Raw genomic sequence first — 22,563 nt, forward strand, 5'->3', positions numbered from 1 at the left:
TTTTGGGTTTTTGCTTGCTTTTTTTGGGGGGTGGGTGGTGGGTGCAAAGTTAGAAAACCCCAAATGGTATCAAAACAGGTCAAAGAAAAGGATACATGAAGGGTGACAGACAACATACCTTGGATTTTCCAGCAGTAGGCCTGGCCTCCTCCTCCTTTGACCCCTGGTCTATGTATGTGTTCCACTTGGGACAATCCCCTGCCCCTTTCTGGTTCGTCCGGAAGTCGGTCTCGGAGCTCCAGAGGCATCAGCAAGGCTGCGTTCCTGCATGCAAAGCTGCCAGTGATCCCCATTCCCCAGTGCATCCTCGTGACCCTGTGAGACACTCTGATGCAGGTCAAGACTGACAGAGCCTCCAAGCAAAGACTTCTGTCCCCTTTCATATTTTGACCATGATTATACAACAGCTGTCCAGGCCCTTGTCTTGTGGGGAGGAGGGGGCCTGCTCAGTGCCTGCTCAGTGCCCAAATGCCTCTCTTTTCCTGAGGTGAAAGTAAGTTCACAGGTGGATCTGCTGCACAAGTGAAAATCTCTGACCACGCTGGGCAGAAACACGCTACGTGCGAGTTAAGACTATCTTGCCCAGGATCAGCTTGCACAGCTTTAGCAGCACAAAAAGCCAACCGAGCTGAATCTGCCCTGTGTGAATACAAATACTGCATTGCAACGCACCAAACTGCCCGTCCAGTTGACCAAGGAGACCTGGTTCACCTTCTGCTACACATAAATGTCTTACTGATGAGAGGAGCAGGTTCACTGCACTGGCAGCCAAGCGTGAGAGAGAAGATGCTCTGGAAAATGCTTTAGGGATGCAGAAGGGATGGAAGGAGAAGCCCACCGTAGAGTTTTACGGCTGACGAGGTCCATCAAAGAGGCTGCTGCTGAGATTTAGGTCACACTAATGGCCGTTTTCCCTCTTCACAACAAGACGCTCGGCACTGGGTGATGTTCCGTTCATGTGCTTGAAAAATAGAAAACCCCAGACACTTTTTTTTTCCTAAAGGTTGTTTTATTGTAAAACCATAAATACAACACTGACATGAAAATCCTCAAGCAACGGATGCTTTCTTACAGTTACAGTTTGTCTTCTGCCTTGGCATCAACTCTGAAAAGAATGTTGCAGAAACATGTCTCTAAGATATCTCCAAATAACCGAGCTCTGGCCTGGAGCGCTCAGCTCGTTTGGAAGCTAAGTGGAACTATTCCTCCTCTCTCGTGGAATATTTCCATTCAGACAGCAACAGACTTGTAAAAACAGCAACATTTAAACACCTTGGTTTTTTTTTTCTTTAATAATCCTTTTCATTTGACGTCAGTCTAAGTTTCAAACAGCACTGAATTTATTTAGCTGTAAAAAAACAAAACAAAACAAAACAAAATCCTAAAAAGAAAAAAAAAATCAGAAGAACTTGAGTTGGCCTCAAGCGTTCATATATCACAATGAAAATCAGCAACTCAACCCCGTGCAATATTGCTCTCTATTGAGTCATTCGATCCACACCAACAATACATGAGACTTCAAACAGGTTTTGTTTTGTTTATTAACACAGCAAGTGTGACATTAGATAACCTTTTAAATACAGTACATGGTACAGCGCGGGGCCAGCTGCCCGCACTTTTCCCCATTATGAAGACAAAGCCAGCGGTGGCGGTTTATAAAAATATTGTGTTGCTACAAAAGTATAAATTAATGCTACCGGTATTAAGAAATATTAAACACATAAAACTTATAAGGATTAAGAAAAATATTCATTAATACCTGTAGAAAACTCTGGCCTAAAAAAGATATTTTTTGTATATTTTTTGTATATTTTTTTGTATTTTTTAAGATGACATGAGATTCTTGCACTCGCAGGTAGAGACACACGCAGGTGCATCTGTGGTATTGCCTAGAACATCTGCATCTACAGAAAGGAAGGAAATGCACACGAGTTACTGAGGGGAGGGAGGGTGAGGAGGGAAAGGAGAACATTAATTGTTTGCTTGATGAAATAACAAGAATTCAGCTCCCAACAGGAGGTTTCAAAAAACGAACATATGAACGAGGAACAGCTTCTCTTTTCAGACTGGCTGCAAACAAGGATTTCCTGATGGTTTGGTTTGTCGGCATGACACTTTCTAGCTACGGCGTGGACCAGAATCCTCATGGTCTGGATGATGTGCGTTCCTCCTGGACTTACAGCCTTGGCTAGTCACCTGTCACAAATGTTTCAGTTCATTCTGTTATCAGTTTTCCTTTTAAATAATTTAAAAAAAAAAATATTAAAGTCCCAATAAGTTTAAAGGGACCACGGAAAACAGCTCCCAAGACTGTTGCTCCTTCCAGAACACATGCCTCCTTCCTTGGGCGGAAAGGTCCTTCTCCATAGATAGCAAGAAGAAAAAAAAAAAAATCCCACCTCCCACCCCCAGCCCACTGGAAAAAAAAAACAACAAACCAACCCATCCTATCCACACACGTTGCAGAGACCGCCACCAGAAGCCCCAGAAGACTGAAAATAAGCATTCAAGGCTGATGAGGCTGGAAGTGTCTTTTTAAGGAACTTTGGTTGTAAAAAGCAAGGGCTTGACATGCCTGTACTCATCAACTCCTCTGTAAAAGATCCCTATCGTTAAGGCTGCGCTGCTCACCCGGGTACCAAGACATGCTGACCACTGTCAATGATGCTAGAACGATGGGAAGGAAGAAAATCCTTTCAGTGGTTGATGTTGTGCATCAATAAGCCACGGATGTGACTCATCTCAGAAGCTATTCTATAAAATTCAAACTCAGCTGCCTACAGATCATATAAACCCCAAAGGGTCTACTGGATACACCGATGTCTAACGTGACCAAAACTCTCCCAACAAGTTATAAAACAAAGGACTCTAACAGGAATAGTAAAAAACCCAACTAACCAGCCAAATAAAAAATAAAAAATTAAACAGAAGTCCCCCAAACATTCAATATATAAAATTAAATTTCAGGGCAATACACTCTCATTGGTTTACCATTTCTGGCCTAGCATAGGCAAACTACCCCACAGTACTAACGAGGCATTCACCTTGGAGCTGTGCTTGGGTTTACCTCTCCGTATTTTTATTACTGTTTTGTTCAGTGACATTTCCAGAAGCCCCAAGAAGATGATAACCCATGGCACAGGACAGGTCCCATGCACTGGAAAAAGGGAGTTCTTATTGCTACGGGGCGACACCTTCAGAAGTATCTGACACAGGACCTTGAGTCTCAGCTGGTGTTTCTGGGCATTCCCAATGGATCCCACGGATTCAAGATCATGGTGTAACACAGAAAATGCACAGCAGAAGCAGCAAAATATTTAATGCTCTCCCCACCCCGATCCCTCTACCTTGGCCGTACGAGCGTTGACAAGACATTTGCTCCTCAACTGGTGTTTTCTTCTCTGCCCCTTCTGCTGGTCAGCTACCTCCCTCCTTTAGGAAACCTGGTTAATGTATATACTGGAGCGCTGGGATGGGTTTGGTGCCGGTGGCGAGTGGGAGGATGCAGAGGAAGATGCTCTGTGAACCCTCCCGGACCTATCGGGCAGGACTGGACTCGACTCACAGCAATCATTTCCCACCTCTACATCCAGTCTCTTTTCTCTTGGCAAGGTCCAAAGCAGCCTTGTGCCTTACGGAGCATGCTCTGTGTAGCTGTACAGCCTTGTTTTAAATGATAGGGCCCAAAAAACGTTCCCGTAACAGACTCCCCCCTGATGAACAGATTTCTCCTCCCCGGAATCTGCCTTTAGTGTCTTTTTGTTCATCTCATTACTCCTAATTATTCCATGGGGAACAACTTGTCCTCTCCTGCGTGTGCTCCCTCTGAATGCTCCCAGGAGCTCCTCTCCACCTCCTTTAGCCAGAGAGATGCAATCAGAGATCAGAGATGTTCCTCGGCACAAAGCAGCACTCCTAGCACTGGAGGAACTTTTTGGCTGCTCTTTTACCATCTTCTGATTTATCGGTAACTTGCTGCTGTCTAGAAATGCACGCAGCATTCTCCGAGTAGCACAATGTCTCAGTCACCCTGCTCCTGTGCAACACTACGTCCCGGCTTGCCTGCTGCGGGATCCAGAAGCTGGAAATGGTCCCTCAGACTGGGTACGGCTGAGTGGACTCATCCACCAATATGGACATGCCTGGTAATTTCTTCTCACGCTAAACCTTCCATGTTATTGCAAGTAGTTGGAGAAAAACAAACCAACCAACCTGAGACATCTCACCCAATACTGTATTAACTCAGATACCACAATTTAGAGCTCAAGCAACTTTCAGAAGTGTCTCCCCTCTATTTTCAGTCATTCCCGAGCTTTGAGAGTATCTGCCACCACTTCATTTGCAAAAGGGTCATGACTCCCTGAGCTGCTTCTGGACGTATTCTCTGATCAGCAGGGGAGAACACCCAGCAAGCGCAGTTAAACCAGTGCAGGCGGTTCATGTGGATGCTTAAACCAATTTATCTCAAAGTCAAACTGGTTTAACCAGTAATTAACAGACAACTGAATTAGACAAAACCTGAGCCCACAGTCGGCTTTCACAGAAAGTTTTCCAGATTGCACTAGTTCAAATACAACCAAATCAGTTTTCTTAGAACAGACATACAGCTTGGACAAAAAGAAAAGTTTACTTCCATCTGCAGCCAACCCAAGCACAAGACATCGAGCCCATCTTGCAAGCCAGAACACAACTACTGTCTACTGCGAGAGTCACGAGGAGAAGAGACAGACAAGAGCAGACAAATTTGGGCTCCATGTTCTCCACTGACCCTCTGGCTGCTGTACTCACACAGAAAAAAACTTCCGTTTTGAAGAGTTCTGCCTTTGTATCCCACTTTCTCAGTTTTCTGGTAACAAAGATCTTCAGACAGGACTGGAAGGCCCTTCATCCTTTACAGTTCATCTTCTCTTGGTGCTTGCACCCCACCTGAAGATCGTAACCCCGCCCTTAGCAAACTGCGAAGTCAGAAAGACAAGTCTGCAGTCAGGCACAGAGTAAGCAGCAGAACCAAGTGACTGCCTGAGGACACACACAGCGTTTTTGTATCCCAACGCATTTCTCAAGTGCCAGTAAAGGAAACAAACAAGCAGAAGACAAATTCCCAACGTGACCTACCAGAAGAGGATCCCAATTCTGAGGACTTCTCCTCCTAGCTCAAAGGGAGCAGAACCTCATGACAGCTCTGGCCAAACTGGGACCCTCTCCTCTCTGGTCTCCCACTGCAGGATGGACAGTGCTCCGTACAGCCCAAGTGTTGCTCCATCCCACTGAGCCAATCATGGAATAGAATCATAGAATAGTTTGGGGTGCAGTAGCCTGGCAAATTAAGAGCTTCCAAAATTCAGACCTTTAGGTAAAGTAACTATGCTCCCCAGAATGCAAATGCAAGTCTTGAAGAGGGAAGGAGAAATATGAGCAAAAGCTTGGCATTTAGGGTAAATACGTGTGCTCCAAATGTGCTTCTCTCCTTTTAATGACATGTAAGTACACCAGGCAAAAGTCAGCCTGTGAGCAGACACAGCGTGAATAGCTCCTCTGAGCAGAACACTGTGTAACCACATTTAAGTCTCATGAAGAGCTGCAGCTCCTTCCATGGAGTTGCTGGAGAAGGGGGCTGGCCAACCAGCTCCTCTTCTCACCAACTTTCCAGACTGCTCCATTTTAGGGCTTCAGGTTTTATTTTGCTTTTTCAGCTGCTAAGTCGAGTTTCTAAGTTTTTGGGAGAATCTCATCTACCAGACAACACTGCATGTTTGCTTGATGTCCAGCATTAGTGCAACTATAACCAAAGTTGCCTCAGAGGTGACAGGTACTCAGACGGGGGAGAGGGCCAGTCAATCCCTTTCTTTGGTCATCACATCAAGAAAGTTCCAGATCTGATGCCAAATCCACACTGTAAAAAGGGGAAGAGGAGATGGGCTGGGAGTTAAGGGTGGCTGCAGCCTTTCCACTTGCATGCCCTGGCTGTGCAGCCACGGTCCAGGTCACTGCTGTGCACAGCCTGGCATCGAATGGTTGCACAAATCACCACAGTTTTACCTCATTCTCAATTCCAGGGCTTTAGACCTGTCCTAACTCTGCTTTGTCCACTTCCCCACCCTTAATGCCTCACAGACAGACAACACAATGAGCCCGAGTTGACAAATCCCACAGAAGTTATCAACCTGTCCCTCAGCAACGGAGTGTTGGGGTTTGGAGCTTTCTTTTCAAAGGAACACAAGAGTTTTGCACATTCGCCTGAGCATCAAAGAGCCCATGAGGGGCTCTCAGAGTCTCAGGCAAACCAAGCAAAAATGTGTAATGCACCGTTAGGAGAAAGAACTACAAATCCTGTCCCCAGTTCTGCCCATCAGCTGAGCTGCACGGTACACACTCTGCAACCTCAAAAGCTAATCTTGCTTTGGATTCATCCTCCAGCCAAGTTTTCTTGCTGCAGGATACCTTGTGCTTTTCAGTGGGAACAGCAGCACAGCACAAACACTTTGTAATCAGCACACATCTCATTTGGGTTTTCTGTTTGTAGTTTGAGATTTAGTTATTGTTTGTTATAGGTTCCTCCTGCACCGCAAATGCAAACAGATGTGTTAGCATGGGCCCAGCTGGTGGCTAGGCTGCCAGGATTTGTATGGGAGAAAATAAAACCAGCGAGAAGAAAAGTTGACCCTACAACCAACACCTCCATTTGCAAAAGCCACTGCCAGAGAAACGAGATGTCTAAGCGCCTCTGCCTTGGCAGCTCCTCTTCAAGTGCTGCTACCCTGCAGTTGTCAGTGGGGTTGCCGACCGCGTCTTTTAAGATATCCATATGCAAAACTTACACTCAGGAGACAATTAGTTTTGCCCTGATGCCAGTAACAGTGCCGAGAGGTCAACCCAAACGCTAGACTCAAGCTAATAGCAGATCCTGTTTCTAGGCTGAAAAGGGCAAGAGGGCTGGGTGCAAAGAGCTATCTGGTGACCTTGACCTAGGGAAGGTCTCTAGCACGCAAACTGTTCCCCTGGCTGAGCCCCACAGCAGTGAAGCTGTCTGCTAGTGCCTGTCAGGTTCAAGGCATCTGCCCACTGACAGATCAGGTTTGCCATTTCTCATGTCTTGGGACTCGCAACTTCCATTACAACCAGACGGGCAGGTGGGATCTTGGTTTAACATCTGTGCAACAGTAAACTTCAGAGAGGGCCCCCGTCTCCCCACTGCCTTGTCAGCAACCAGAAAACACCCGTGCGCTGCTGAAGGACTTCAGCCTCCAGCCAGCCTGCTCGGAGCTGAGCGAGTCCTTCCTCCCCGACCTCTGATGTGACTGTGACTGCAGCTCCAGAGCACGCCACTGGAAGCAGGAGAAACTACTTCAAAAAGAAGAATATGCTTGAATTTGCCTCCCGGATACAAGTCCCAGTGATGAAAAATTAACAGTTTGGCACCAGAGCTTGGGAATTGTCCACGAGGCACCAAACCTGACAGCCTGAAGCACAGGACCTGTGCCTACGGGCACTGGACACGGCAGAGCACTGGCCGTGGTGGACAGCAGAGTGACTGAGATGCTTTTGCATTACGATGACCTCTAATTGCATTTGGGGTGAGCCAGTAAATGTGAACGTTTAAGGGCCAGTGGCCTTCCTAGCCAGAACGATTCAGCAACATAACAAGTAGTGTAATGCACTGTAGGTATTAAAAAGACATTCGTGCTACTAGAGGAAACCATTCCAAATAAAACGGGAAGATATTCTTTGCACTCAATCAGGAGCACTTACATTCAGAAGGATCTTTGAGCCCATGCACTTCTCTAAGCTTCCTTCAAACCCCAGTTTGACAAAACTGATGATCTTTGTTCCCCTGAAAAATCATACACCTTGGTTTGTCCTTGGCCTTGTGAAGGTTGTTTTGAGCGTGGGTACTGAGAAACTTCTTTACAAAAAGTTTAGGTACAAGGGTTCTCAATGGCAGCTGGCAGACCCCAGCAAGCTTGCTGGTGGCCCACAGACATCTCTGCTGTCACCGCTTGCTTACTTTTCCTGGTTTCTAGCTTTTCCATATAAGCAACTGCTGTGGTTCCCATAGGATATTATTTAATCACAAATGAGCTGCTCTGGAACAAGTTGGAGAACCCCTGATGTACAAAATTCACAGAGAAGCTAATTAACACTGGGAATTCAGAAAAGAAGTTATGCTGCAAAAAAATAAATCCAAGAACGTAACAATTACAGACATTTTCTGCCATGAACCATTTCTCTTAGTTTTAAATCAAACTTATCACTAGCTAACATGTTAAACTCAAACCTGGGAGTGGAGACAGAAAAGTAACTTTTGTTCTTTTGAAAAAACATGTATGAAAAAGTTAAAAATAAAATTTTTAAAAAACCCTTAAAGTCTCCCTTCCTGATTTCTAAAGATACCGGTGTTCATAAAACACAGCTGCCCTGATAACATGCACCGTATGTCAAGAAGGCTGCAGACAAATGCCCTCAAGGTGTACAGTTATTCAAAGGAGCAAAGTCCAGTGCAGAACTGGTCTGTTCACTGTAGTCTGATTATCCATGGCAAGATGGCCCAGGGGACAAGAGGAAAGGTGGGGTGGAGGAGAAACAAAAGAAACTTCAAGTCACTTTAGATCTCAGCTGCCTGAAGACTTTAGAACATCAGCCTCCCATTGGTCTGCCCACTTGAAAACATTAGAAAGTCTGTCAAGTCCACACACTATCTATGGAAAGGAGCACGTTCCTGGCAGAGGGCTGTCTCTCTCACGTGCTCAGCTTTCCTTTCAAACTTAATTTTATATATATTTATATTTTTATATATATATAAAAAAGCACTTGGTTTCCAGGGGCATTCATAATGAGGTCCACAGTGTTTAGAACTTAAAATTCTTTTTCTTTGTTTGGAACAGTGTTTTAAAGTTTTGTTTTAATTAAAAGACAGTCTTAAAGCATGTTGGACTTCAAAAACATGAGTTTGTTCATGTCTTCTGGACTGAGTAGCCGTCTCCTTTTGATTAAGAGAGCCTGCTCACACATATTTACACATTCGCTTCTGGCACCAACAGCAGGCACTGCTAAGAGCCAAAAGGCTAGCTTGGCTAGTTTTGTATGCTTTTGGGTAACACACGACCAGTACTGAAACAGGTCAGGGGTGGCCTGGAAGAGAGGTTCTTGCAAATAATCATAGACTTCATTTTTCCCGAACCAATCTTCTTCCTGAGCTGCTGTGGCTTCCCCTGCTGCCCGAGGCTTCTTGGTTGAAGGTTCAAATTCTGTTTCTTCTGCCCATGACTCTTTCACCTCATTGATCAACTCACAGACCTTGCCAATGATCTCTTCGTGCTGGTATGGTGGAACGGGCCGCAGCTTCTGCTGAGGGTCTAAGATCATGGCTACCTTGTGTGCCGAATGAACTTTGAAGTTCTCCTTCAGCGCCTCCAAGAAGAGGTGGCAGAGTTTGCTGACTACGCCAGCGTCGTTAGCTTTGGAAGTGAACAGTTTCTCCAGTTTGACGTAGGTGGGCAGTACCAGCTGCAAAGTGGGCCGGCTCTCATTGCTCAACTCAATCACTGCCTGTTTCACTGGAGCCAAAATGGCTGCTAGGTTGCTGAGCAGGTGTTTGTTCAGGTTTTGGATGAGGTTCATCTTCTTGGCCCTGCTGTAGAACTCACAGATCTGCTCGTAGCGTTCGTGGACGAGCAGGAGGGAGTCGGTGACTGAGTTCCAGCAGGGCGGAGGAGAGGTCTCTTCCAGGGAGCCAAAGGTCTCCTTCGAGAGGCCCGTGGATCCTGCCAGGTCTTCACAGACATTCAGGAGCTCAATCACTTCGTGCATATTGCGAGCCTGTAGTGTTCGCTTGTTCAGCACACTCTGCACTACTGAGTTCAAGGCACAGGCCGAACAACGCAAGCACATGCCTGCCTTGGAGAACGCAGAGGAATTGACTTTGCAGTCTGTGACATACACCGTCCTGATCTCTGACATCACAAACTCTGAGAGCACGTTCTGTACCCAGTGGTGGATAAAATCACCGTTATCTCGAATGTCCACGCCCTTAATTCCCAGGACGTAACTCTTGATGTGGTTGCCTTCCACCTGATAAGCTGTCAGGATGTAGCAAGAATCGGGGCCGATGCTCTGTGAGTGGCAAGTGACACCGATGCCAAGGCATGCGTTGCTGCCCAGGGCGCAGGTGACTTTCACCTTCACTTGGTTGTACATCCGAGGCAAATGCTTCAGAGCCAGTGTGTTGAAATTGCCAAGGATTTCGGTGACAGAGAAGGCACCATAGCGAGCTCCGCTATCCACCAGGGTCTGTGCTAGCTTGATGAATTCCTTCCCGCTCACCACACTCAGAGCCCCGAGGTCAGTGCACATCACCCTCAGGAGCCTCTCGGCAATGTTCTGCCGCTCCTTCTCTGGGATCGCGCTGTTCCCTACCGAACCGCTCGTGGATGCTGCAGTGAAATAGAAGGAGGGAGAGAAAGCGCCAGGTGAGAATTGTTCCTCTGCAACAGGAGAGGGGAGGAAGTCACAAAACAATTCTGAGAGAGACACCCAAGGAGGTGGAACATGCCCAGATGATGGCAGAGACATCTCCAACCCTGGATTTCTTCCCCCAAGGGTTTCTGGACAGAGGAACCTCCACGGACAGGCCTTGCTCTTGCTTAGAGTAGCAATGAGTTTAGCTGCATACTCTCCCTGGTGTGGGGACCGAGACAGAGCACAACACTATCTACTCACAGTCTAGTGCCTTAACCAATGGCATCTCTGCAGCGTTCATTGAGGAACTGCCTAGGTAAGTTATATACTCGTGTGCCATTCACTATCTGTGTCTATGGGCTGGTGGTCACAGCTTAGCCCAGCTGGAAAGCTGGACTTCTTTCCATTTTTGTGATTCAAGCCTTTTCTTTGAGACAGTTATTTTAAGAGGAGTTGCTTCCTCCACCATCTCAAACAGTGCTGAAGCCCAAGTTTCCATTTCTTCCTCTGAACTCCAGCAACCTCACTTTTTGTGGTTGATTTTGGGCAATGTGAGTGTCATTTTTGGCCATACCAAAACACAAAAGCACCGTGGTTTTGTATCACCCTTCCCCCAGGCTGCTCAGCTCAAATGCTTTGGAACCTTTTCCCACAGGACTGTATTTTACCTTTTCTCATGGTGAAGCACAAGTTCACAGGATGAGCTGGGGATACAGCCAGACACTGGCCGTCTGCCAGCACAGGGAGTGACAGGTTATGCCTATGTCACACCATGAAAACTGGATTAATTTTTTAACCCCAGGCCAGGAAGTCTGACCTTGGATCAGAAGTTAACTTTTTCCAGGAGTTCCCAAATGCATCTTCCTTACAAACCTTTCCTACCACCTCCTCAGGGTTCCCAGTACTTCTTGCATATGAGCACTCCTGTAATGGGAATGGGTGCTCTGCAGGACAGTACATGAATTATGGGTGAAATCAAGTGCAGTTAGGCGAGGACAAGGGTCTTGCGCAACGCCCATCACTGCTGTACCCCCTCTGACAGTCACTTGTTCGAAGCTGACAGGTAGGCCCAAGACAGAAGAGCAAACATTGCTACGTACTATTGTTGGCGTTATTTCTTTGGAGCTGTGGTTTCCACTTTTCTTCAACAACAGCTAGAGGTGATCTGGGCTGGCTAGAGGCAATATTGTTCTCGTTGTCAGCTGTGGGGCAAGAGACAGGGAGGCATTAGAAGCACAAGGTAATAACGTTTAAAGTGCAAAGAAGGGGAAACAGTACCCATCTGCTTAGCATTTACTTATGGTTCCCTTAACTAAGGTGACACCAATCTACTCCGTTCTCTCTAGCTTTTTAACAGTTTTCAGTGAGATGGCACAGTACCATCAGAAACCTTAAAACGTCGGACTTGCAACCTATCACCTCCCAAAATGTGGCTGAAATGACAGTGGCTTTTTCTGTGCATCAGTGACATTGATGCCATCAGCACACCGTGAGAAATGTCTCCCAATCAACTGAAACTGCACATCAGGAAGAATAGATGTTCCTTGTGCAATTTGCTTGCTTTCGAAATGAAAGCAGGTGTAACAAACATTTATCCTTTTGCTTTATTGCCTCTTTCTGCACCACAGGTGGCTTCCCTTTACCATTAAGTACTTTGTTTTTCAAGCTATGCTTAACTCCTCTGTATCTAAGGATCTTATTACAATCTTCATATATGGTTTCCTCCCACTGTAGAGAGGGCAAATCTCCTCTCAGGCTGCTTACTGCTGCCTCAGACTGGAAACAAAAAGAAAAAAAATCCCCAAGTTTCTGGATTGTTCCTCCCTACGGCTGCAAAGGTACCAACTAGCCCAGGGGCCTTTGTGTTCATGCTCCCGTTTCTGTGTATGTAACTGGGTAAACACTTTGGCTGCCAATCTGATGGGATCTTTCAAGGAAATGCAGTCAAGATCAGTAAATTCCGTATTGTATCCATGTGCTTTCTTCTCATGTGCCCCAAGAACTTCTCCCCACCCTCCAGAAGAAATTTTCTAGTTCTTAGTATGTTTCACTATGAAATTGTGCTCTGAAATAGACTGTGAAGCAATGATAAAGTGCACAATGAAGAGAGGTGGAAGAGGAAGGAGAAAGATCGAGAGACTGCGACCAGGCTGAACAGAAGGATGGAATTAAAAACAAAGACGACAAAACAGGTCCTTTACTCATCACAGCTGGACTCATCTCACCTAATTTTGGACATCCCTATTAGACATGCCTCTCTTCAAAGTGGCCCCTTGGGGCTCCATTTATACTCAGTGGTGCAAAACAGGCTTAAGAACGTGATTCATTCACCCAGGCAGAACTAGACGCCTCTTGTAGTGTAAGATCCGTCATGCCCCGAACTCACCTGGAGTCGATGACTTCTCCACCCATTACAAAGGGAGGCCAAGCTGACCAGCTCAGGTGGCAATCTCTATCGCCTAGGCACAGCAGCATGCAGTGAAATGAATCCTGCACCAGCGCTCCAGGCAGCAGAGCACAAATTAGAGGAATGCCTTATTAAGGCACACACAGGAGCTTTGCTCTGCAGCCCAGGTAGATGTGGTGCCAGGCAGAGCAGTGGGCTGCCCATTAGAACTAACAGGAGAAGGCAAAGTTGCTCTCCTTCATGTGTGGCAATGACATAGGAGAGAAGGGAGGAGACCAGCAAGGACCTAGAGACAAGCAATGGTGTGACGGAACTCCAGTGCCCTCTTCCTTACGAGCAAGTCCTCTCAAATTTGAGCAGCTCTGCACGTTAACTGCTGGGGCATTCACAAACCTTGCTGATCAACAGCCACAGACTGCACAGTTATTATTAGGTCTACGCTGGCCACAGACTGGATCAATACCTAAGAGCAATCCAGGATATGACAGAACCAGGTCAGACTCTGGTGGGACTGCCTCGGGGGCGGTATGTGCCCAGGGAGATCCCTGGTCGTGGTTGGTACCTGGGGAGCACTGCCATGCTCAGGACTGCAGCCAAAGGTCGGTCCTCACGAGAGTGGAAGAGCTGTGAAGAGCAGGAGGTGCTCCAGTGGATGCCAGTGATCAGATGTGACACATCATTTTTCCCCCAGCATTTGCCTAGACTAATTGCTCTTGAGCTAATGCCACCAGCATCCTCAACTCCAAACATCTGCGGGTAGGCAAAGGAAAATGCTGGATTGTTGCCTACTAACTTTGTTCGTGGTTCAGGCCTTCCTTGTCTTGGTGAGGGGCAGGGGGGAGAGAAACCCTCTATATTTCCTCCTCTCAACTTTTTTATCTATTTCATAATAATAGGGGATTTATTATGTACAAATATCTGCTGGCATTCAATATGGCATTAATGAGATTTGTGCATTTCAGCCTCATCTTCCTTAGCAGGCAGTCTGTGAACTACACAGATCATGGTTCTTTAATTTCTCTTCATGCCTCCAATCCTTTAATCCAGGTTCAGCCTAGTCGTCCTTTTATTTTTTTAGCTCTAGATTGTAGGAAGGGCATTATATGGTACCACTCGACCTGAACAAAGTACTCTAAAGGGAGTCAAAGCTGTACATTGTACAGTGTAATTACAGAACAAATTCCTTTGCCTGGTGTTCTGCTGTTCTATTCCTGCCTTTCAGCTTCCAATTTACATTCTAATTGCTTCTTCTCATTGTGTAGCTGCTTTATGGAGCTATAATCTCTCCTTATTACCTTCCAGCCTCCAGGCTCAGCCCTCTGAACGACTCAAGAGCCAGTATGTCCCTGCTTTTGCTCCTTGAGGCCAGCACCACATTCCTGGTCTTCAGTCATTTGTGAGAGGGGCTCAGTGGATGCATCACATTTAGTTGGAAGAGATTAGCCCTTTGCATCAGACATAGTAAGCCAAACTGGACTCCTGAACACATTAACTGGGGGAGTATTTGACCCATATGGGCTTCTTATATCTCTGCATCTCCATAATGTAATATCCCTTGAGCCAGGCACATGGACTGGTATAAACTGCTACTACACCAGTGTCCCCAGTATGTGGATCCTATGCCACCAGTTCTCCTGACTAGTACAAGGTCTCTGCACCCCCAGACTTCAGAGATGTTGTGCCGATGCTGTTTCTTGGATATGGAAATCCCCAAGCTCCAACAGGCTAAAAGGCAACAAACTGGGACCAGAGTAACTGCAAGCTCTGCGTAGTTTCCACTGCTGCTCTGCTCAAGTGCAACATCCAGAACCAGACACCCACCAAAGCTGTCTGTAGCTTTCACACCTCTTCACCTTGTTTTGCTCTCATCCCACAGTAGCAAATACCGTGCCACTCGCCTCCAGCTGCACAGATCTGCAGGAAAGGCCACTGTTCCCTGCAGAGGAAGAGGCCTGAGCAGAGGACTGGCATGCTCCACGCACAGATGCCACAGCAGAGGATGGCCTTCACAGGGGGCAGCTGCGGTGGCGCCTGGACAGAGCACTTAAGACACGGACAAGGCTGCTGTCACTGTACCAGTCAGACATTCAAGGGGAAGCAGAAGACAGTGACTTACAAGTGACTTCAAGCAGAAGACAGTGACTTACAAACAAAGCAGGGAGAGATGAGAAAATACAGAGTTTATCAGTAGTGATCCTGAGCTGGAGAGAGGGGATCTACCCATTAATATATCTCTGCTGACATTACACGAGTCAGGTCACAGATACCTCCCCGCTCCAGCCCTGTTCTGTGTCCAAAGTAACCCAGGTGAACAGCCCAGAGTCCATGGGTCATTTGTAAAGAAGAGAGAAGGAAGAAGCTGCAGGCAGCACTAGCTTAAAATTTTCAACAGCTCACACCTTGCCAGGGAGGTGCCATTCTCCCCTTTGACACTTTAGCCTTGGACCCTCCTCTGCAGCTCCTCTACTCGGTGTCACCAAGAGCTGTAACTCAAAATGCTGCATTTTAGTACCGGGGACTGGAACAAGGAATGGGATGGTCAGGACACAGCTTGGAGGCAAGCAGAGACTGCCATCGACAAACAGCAGGGACAGACCCCAACACCATGGAGTGACGGCAGCCACGACCCTGAGCAGAGCTTCCCTGCTCCTCGGTGTCACATGAACTCGTTACTCCACATTAACCAGCTTATGCTCTAACAGAAAATCACACCCACAAAACTTATACCGTCTTTTAACAAATCACCCTAAATGTCTATCCATAACATTATAAAGATGATAAATAAAGTAGCTGCTGAACAACACACAAAGCCTGCACTAAGATTTGCCAGTGAGAACTGAACTGGAACTGAGGAACCGTATAGATGAAGAACTCAAGGGACACTCATTAAAATTAGGACTAAAACAAGGAGCAAGATAAGAACTTTGATTAGAATTACTGTTACAGAACGGAAAACATGCTTTTCCTCAAGCCACCTGACCTTCCGTGCCACTCTACCCAGGGCTTACCCTGGGTAACTGAACGTGTATCTCAACAGAACCACTGTCTGTTGGAAAACACAGGTCTGTCAAAGGTGAAATTATTTGTAAACCTGTGTTAATTCACTTGAATTTTCATTCAAGAGGAAAAAAAGAAGAAAAAAATTGCCAATATAAAAAAAAAATCCTGTTTCTACGTTTTTGAATATTCTGAATGCTGTCTTTGAAACAGCTTTGCCTTTGAAATTTTAAAATCATCTCTTATGTACTGAGATAGAAAACAAAAAAGGTGGCTTAGAAACAAAGTAGTGGAACTACTCCTCAGAATTTTCTTTTGAAGAGAGCTGAGAATGAAATGAACACAACTGCTGAAACAGCAAATTCTTCTTCTGAGAACACATTTCAGTCCTTTGCAGAACTCCAGGAGACACAAGCACAGAAAAAGACTTGTGTTGGCAAAGGCTCTGCTGCCCTGCGAGTATTTCTGCTTTGGTTTGCTTCACTGAGAACTACCCTTTTTGCAGGAGGGATTTCATTTGCTGTAGGAGTGACCCATTAATGCTTATGCAATGAGCATTCCCTAGACACCTCTGGATAAAGGGAAGGAGTAGTCCGATGTGGTCTGTGCTAGCACAGCAGATTTCCTCTCTTCCTAGGGAAAGGAGTAATATTTACGATACACCCTGAGCCTTGCATTGTTGCAGCCACTGCTACGTGCTCCAGCCTTTGAGTATCTTTTTTGCTGCAGGTGTAATTACTGGGGCTTTGGAAACCGTGAGCACAGAAAGCTCTATTGACACACAACGGGGTCAACATCAGGCATCAGCGCAGAATTTAATTCTCCGCTTTAAGCGAGTCGAAGTGCCCAGCTTACCTGCATGGGACTGCATGTGCTCCAGGAGATTGTTATAAAACTGGAACTGGATTCCACAAGCTCCACAGGTGTAAGGCTCTGTTTGGGAGAAATCAGTTCAGAAGAATTATACAGAGTATGCAGGGAAGCAGCACACGTGCATACTTCAGCTTGTACAGTATGGGGCAGTGCCTTAGGGCCCGGTCCTTGTCACCTCAGCCCATGTCTGCACGTCACAGTGGCTCCTTAGAACCGAAGCCACAGGGCTCAGGCTGTCATTCAGGAAGGTGCTTGGGCACGTCACTGCTTCCTGGGCTGGGGTCGGGCATTTTTCCATGTGCTTCACTTTACTGCCACGAGAAGGCCCGGGATGGCTCGTGCACTAAAGAGAAGCACTTGCTGGTGAGAGTTTGAGGGGGATCTCAGTGAAGCTGCATGGAGATTTGAGAGGCTACACACTGACCGGGGTTTACTAGCTCATGCCTGCTGCAGGCTGTTTTAAGCATATCCTTGTTCTTTTTAAGCCTGAAAGCAAAGCATGGTGAATTAATTTTACATCCAGTTCTGTCAAATTCCAGTCTCTGCTGCCTTTCCTGAGTAAGACAAGGAGCATTGGGTTGTGAAAAATCCTGTTGCTCAGAAGTTGGGGCATGGAGAAGTGCCATGGGGGAACTCAGCTTGGAACTTCTGTGGCTGTCAACAAGTGCGGCGAGACTGGGGAATGGTGAGTGCCACTGGGCTTGGCGGCAGCAAATCGCCAGGGTAAGCAAAGGTGGAGGGGAAGAAGCACAGAAATCAGAGCTGTGCAAGGCTGAGAGCAGAGCAGGAGAGCCATGTTGCCAGAGCAATATGGATGAGCTGGAGTCAGGAAAGACCTGGGTGCAGAGCTCCCTTGTGAGCTGAAAGACATGTTTAGTTCTGTTCTAACGAGTGTGTTGAAAGTGCATTTTTTCCACTGAATTAACCTAATAGCAAATGTTTGCAGTTGCTCGTTTAAACAGTATTAGTTGAGTGCATTAGCTGGCAGATGTAATATCAAACTATAGTGGCTGAAATATGTTAACATTGCAGTTTGCTTCTATACCTCCTGATATACTAGCACACGGCCACCATTTATGCTGTGGCATTTTGTTTCGTAACAGCAGAATGGACAAATGCAAGCATCTGGTATATAAACAACTTTGCATATAAATGCCTGGCACGTGCACACAGAGCAAGGTCTATTGCTACAATATACCAGAAATCTGCATCTACATTTGAAGGGAAAAACATATTCTGCATCAATGAAGCTTAAGAAATCTATTGCACATAAGCAAAAGCACCAGCATCCAGGATGGAAGAACCAAAACACAGGAAAGCACAAGCCTGACTTGGCTATAATCTGTAAGATGCCTATCTCAAGTAGCAAAACCCAGAATTCATCAGATGGCTACAGGAAGCTGTGAGGAAAAACGTAAGAGACCACGAGCGGTTTGTATAAGCTATAATTCTATGCCGTACGGTTAAGCACCCTGCTGTGCCTTTCCCACAGAACCTACAGCCCTCTGAAATGATGGAGCCAGCTCCATCTGGAGGAGCTGTGCTCAATGCAGTAATTAACTTACTACTCCTGTGTTTTGCTGTGGTGAGGAAGTTCGGAAATACTGTACTTAAGTAACTGTGCTTGTGAAAAAAAGGGAAGACTGTGGTGGCTGAGTGGCACACTTAAGTTCACGACTGGGGGAATTAACATGGACTGGCTGTTTCCGTTGAAATCATAGAATCATCATAGAATCACAGAATGGTTGGGTTGGAAGGGACCTTAAAGATCATCTAGTTCTAACCCCCCTGCTGTGGGCAGGGACACCCTCCACTATCATGGACACCCTCACAATCATCAGTAGTGAAACAGTTGTGGTAAAATGCCACAAAAGGTACAATGTAATCTAACTGTTTATACACTCCTTTTATAATTATCAGAGAGGAGAAGACCCCACACAGGTGCGAACCATCACTCTTGGACACATATTTCAATGTCCGATGACCTGTGTTACAGATACACCTATCTGCCTCTGCTGCTTCTGGAGCCCAGACTGCTCAGATGGAAATGTCTCAAACTAAGTGGGTTGATTCCCCCTTCAAGTATCAAAATTAACATTTGATTAATCTAATGAAAGAAGTCACACTTCAAAGAGCCTGCTGAATGCTGCTGACAGGTTCCTGGCAGGGTCAGAAGAGCTTACAAAGCTACCACCCCTGTTCTTTGCCCCATTGCTTTACTGGAGCCCTTTCCTCTACAACAGAGTGGTCAGAACAGAACATGCTGCACATCTCAGGTGCTTCAGAAAGTCTGAAATACAGAGATGTCACACCGCGGTTCCCTGGGACCCTTTCAGGTCTTTGTGTGCCATTGAAACATAAGCATGCACATGCATTCCTTTCTGCCAAGCGGTGGCGGAGCAATCCATCCTTCACTGCTGCAGTCCAAGGACTCTGCTCTGCTCCCAGACAAGTACACTGACCCCACATCCCCTAGAAGCAGGTTTCCAAGCAGCCACCGGAACAACTCTTCCCTACGCTCAGTCACAGGGCACCTCACTGGGAAGAAAATCACTCGCAGCCAGCGCTGTCCGAGCAGCACATTTCTCACATGCATTTTTCTCTCCTGTTTCACCACATCCTCACATTTCCTTCTCAGCTTCTTTTGTCTCACTGAGCTGCTTTACCTTCCTCCTGTCATACTCTGAGCTATTTTACGCCCATAAAGCTGTTTTGTCTTTCCTCTAGCTCTCCCCTTGCCTAACCCTTCACTCCCCAGCAGTCTTTCCTGGGTTCCTCCATCTCCATCCACCACGCCGTGACCATCAAGGTCTGCGCAGTTCTTCATCTCAAGCTCCTCCCTCTGCCACTGCAAGGCACTGTGCACTCAGTGACTCTGAAAGGTCTCTCATTTGTGATTCTTCTTAGAAAAATACTGTTGATTTTCATCCCATTTCCAAAAGCCTCCCCTTTCTGTTCTACCACAGAAATGCCCACCTCTGGAAACAAAACCACCGTCTACTTTCGAAAACTAATTTCGCATTCTGAAAATGCCAAAATAGTTTCTAACTACTTTTGAGACAAAGAGTCATAAAAGTCTACAGTTTGCCAGAAACAAAAACGAGTTAAAACTAGGGATAAAATTTAAAGTCATCCAACAATTCAAAAGTCTTTCTGGAGGAGGAGGGAAGGGATGCTTGGGAGGATGTGCGGAATCCCTGTGGGAATGAATGAACTTGCTTTACTTCCCAGGGCTTACTCCACCCTTACACTTCAGAGATTTCATCTTCTGAGCCCCTTATGCTCTACAGCGCAGAGAGCTGGGAACAGACTGGCTGGAAGGAGTGTGGGATGCATCAGTGCTAGAAAACAGAGAGGAATGTGGAAAGCGGAGAGAAGAAAGCAGCAATCTGTATCTGAAACCAGGCAAAAGCCACTGCTAGAAAAGAATTGCTCATCTGGGCTGGTACACACCGCGAGTAAATCGCCCCTCCCTTTGATTTCTGCTTGCAACTTAAAGGTAGAGTTAACTGGAAGAGTTGTCCAAAATCCCCTGAACACCCCTGTGAGCCACACTTGGGCCCCCTTCTCCTTCCTGGTAGCACAAACCCCTCCACACCATGGTGGGACCCCTGCTTTTCATTCCTCAGGGGGAATTTCAGTGCTCCTCTTCCTTGCTCACTGAGGTTTACAGCATCTGGAGGGGATCTGTTCTCCATCAGGTGGGCTCAACTCAGCAAGGGGCCCACAGGTCCTTCCATGACAGCTCCAATCAAGGAATCTCTCCTTTCCCTTGCAGCTGTGCTGGTGGCAGGGCAAGGAAAGCTGGGACCCATTTGTGCTGCCCACGCCAACCCCCTGAGATCACCAGTGCTCCCCAACAGCTCTGATTGTTTTGGGTGGCCAAGCCAGGCTTTACGTACAAGCAAAGCAGGAAGAGTGGCTGAGCAGCCAGCTCAGAAACAGCTCAGATTTCCAACCTGCAGCAGCACTGCCCAGACAGCCTGTCTCATGCTGCTGGAAATCTTCCCCTCACCTCCTCAAACCCTTAATTGCTTCTCAGGAACCAATTCCTCTTGCTGCTCCGTATCCGAGGTGGCTGGAGTTGTGGGAGTACCCCTTTTCAATGAGAAAATAACAGCCATTTACCCCACGTGCTCAGACAGCTCCTGACTCTCACTTAGGGCAGTGCCAGGTGCTGTGAACTTCCTAGCTCTGCTCCCTTGCCATGGGCTGGGGAGGAGGGTGCTCTCCTTTCTCCAAGCTTCCTCTATTTGCATTCCCCTGGGCAGATGCTAAATACATCCTGGTGCCAGCTGGTGTCTTGCTGTGCACTTGGCTTGCTCAGGCTGTGGGTTGGGATTACAGTTCACATCTGTAACCACAGCTCCCAGAGCCCTGAGCCCTCCTGGGCTGGGGCAGGACACAATCCCAAGACCTCACCAATTCCCGGTGGGCATGCAGGGTGGCTGCACTCACACAACCTTCATTCACACTTGTATCTTGAGGGAGCGGGGCATAAATTCACCAGGCTGCATGAGAAGATTTACCCCCCTCCTTGTTTCCACAGCTCACTCCTAGTAACCACTGCTCAACCTAAAGCAGCTGGGTGATGGAAAGGGAAGGTGTGAAAACAGCCCAAAGCTCACCTTACTCAGCCATGAAAGGTGGAAGACGACAGGCAGAGAGCTCACCAAGGCTGACTTCGGCACTCCCCTTTACCAGCTGAAATCCCAAGCTCTGGTTGCTCTTGCTTTGTTGGCCAGGCTGTGAGCCAGGCACAAGGTCCTGCAGTTTGCATGTAGCAGATCGTGGCCTCGCTTCTACGGACTGCCACTAGTGCGTCCTTCAAAAACATCACATTAGCAAATAAAATCCTGCAACGCTCAACTCTAAACCTGTAGCACAGCATTCTCACACATGACTAAACAAACAGCTCAGAAGATGAAATGCCAGCCTATTACTCTCCTACCCACTTCCAGAAAGCAACCTCTTCACACAGCCAAGACCAGAGCTGTGAAGCTGGGGCAGCAGTCAGAGAGGCTGCATTTTCTGCAGGTCTTGGGATACAGCTTGAGCTCTCCCGTGGGGTCATGTTCAGCCATGGCTATGATGCACTTTCCTACAGAAGCTGGAGAGCCTGTGCAGCAGCAGGGAAATGGCTCTGCCTCACCCCTGACACATGCTGCTGGGCCGGGCTCCTTGAGGAGTAAGGTTCTGGGCATCTCCTGTCCTCCATGTTCTGCCTCTTCTCGCACATGACTGAGCTGCACGCAGGAGGCTTTGTTGCAGAAGGGGTGGAAAGAGGCTCTGAGTCTCCACAAAAGGATAAGAAATCATGAATTGGACCCTCAGAGACTTCAGGCTACCACGTGAGCCCCGCTGCCTCTTTGGCTCTGTGTTCTTGCTGTACATTTAGAAGGTTTCTGCAAGCCTGTAGCCTAAATTTGGCAGTGGAAAGTCTGTGTATGAAATGGCAAATGTTGTGTGGGCCAGACCTGTCCACACAGCACCGGAGAAGAAGGGGAGAGGGTACAACATTGAGTATATGACAGGCAACTGGCTGCACAGCACCTACGCTGCTCCCCCACTATCTGTCCACCCACTGTCTTCTGCCATCCCCTTCTTCCTCCTGTCCCTCCTTCCTCACTGCCTGTCCCCTTCCATGCAGAGCTCATGGCACAGACCCAGGGGTTTTTCTCTCAAGCCGTGCTAGCTGTGGCCGTGCTATCCGCTCCTTCCACTGCCTGCCATGGCGAGCAGCAGAGCCCAGTGCTCAGAGATGGCTGCCTCTGAAGCGGCAGTGCTATTCTCTCTCCAGTAACCTGAGGATCACACTGTGTTGAACCAGG

The 22,563-nt window shown here is 47.2% G+C and overlaps 1 protein-coding gene across 22 annotated transcripts in view; it reads right to left on the minus strand.

Moving 5' to 3' along the window:
• Positions 1–1,523: 1,523 nt before the first annotated feature.
• The window catches only part of ZNF618 (zinc finger protein 618), a 166,154-nt gene continuing 145,114 nt past the window's right edge, over positions 1,524–22,563 (minus strand). For 16 of the 22 annotated variants that reach the window (XM_054848318.1, XM_054848324.1, XM_054848315.1 and 13 more), the window contains 3 exons: positions 16,715–16,792; positions 11,556–11,657; positions 1,524–10,430 (listed from right to left, as the gene is read on the minus strand). In XM_054848318.1, coding sequence (XP_054704293.1) covers positions 8,917–10,430; positions 11,556–11,657; positions 16,715–16,792 — 1,694 coding nt within the window. In that variant the 3' untranslated portion in view covers positions 1,524–8,916. The remainder of the gene's footprint in view (positions 10,431–11,555; positions 11,658–16,714; positions 16,793–22,563) is intronic. The other 6 variants (XM_054848322.1, XM_054848317.1, XM_054848316.1 and 3 more) reach the window with 1 other exon arrangement.

This window comes from Grus americana, chromosome 20 (assembly GCF_028858705.1).
Source record: "Grus americana isolate bGruAme1 chromosome 20, bGruAme1.mat, whole genome shotgun sequence".
Classification (NCBI taxonomy): domain Eukaryota; kingdom Metazoa; phylum Chordata; class Aves; order Gruiformes; family Gruidae; genus Grus; species Grus americana.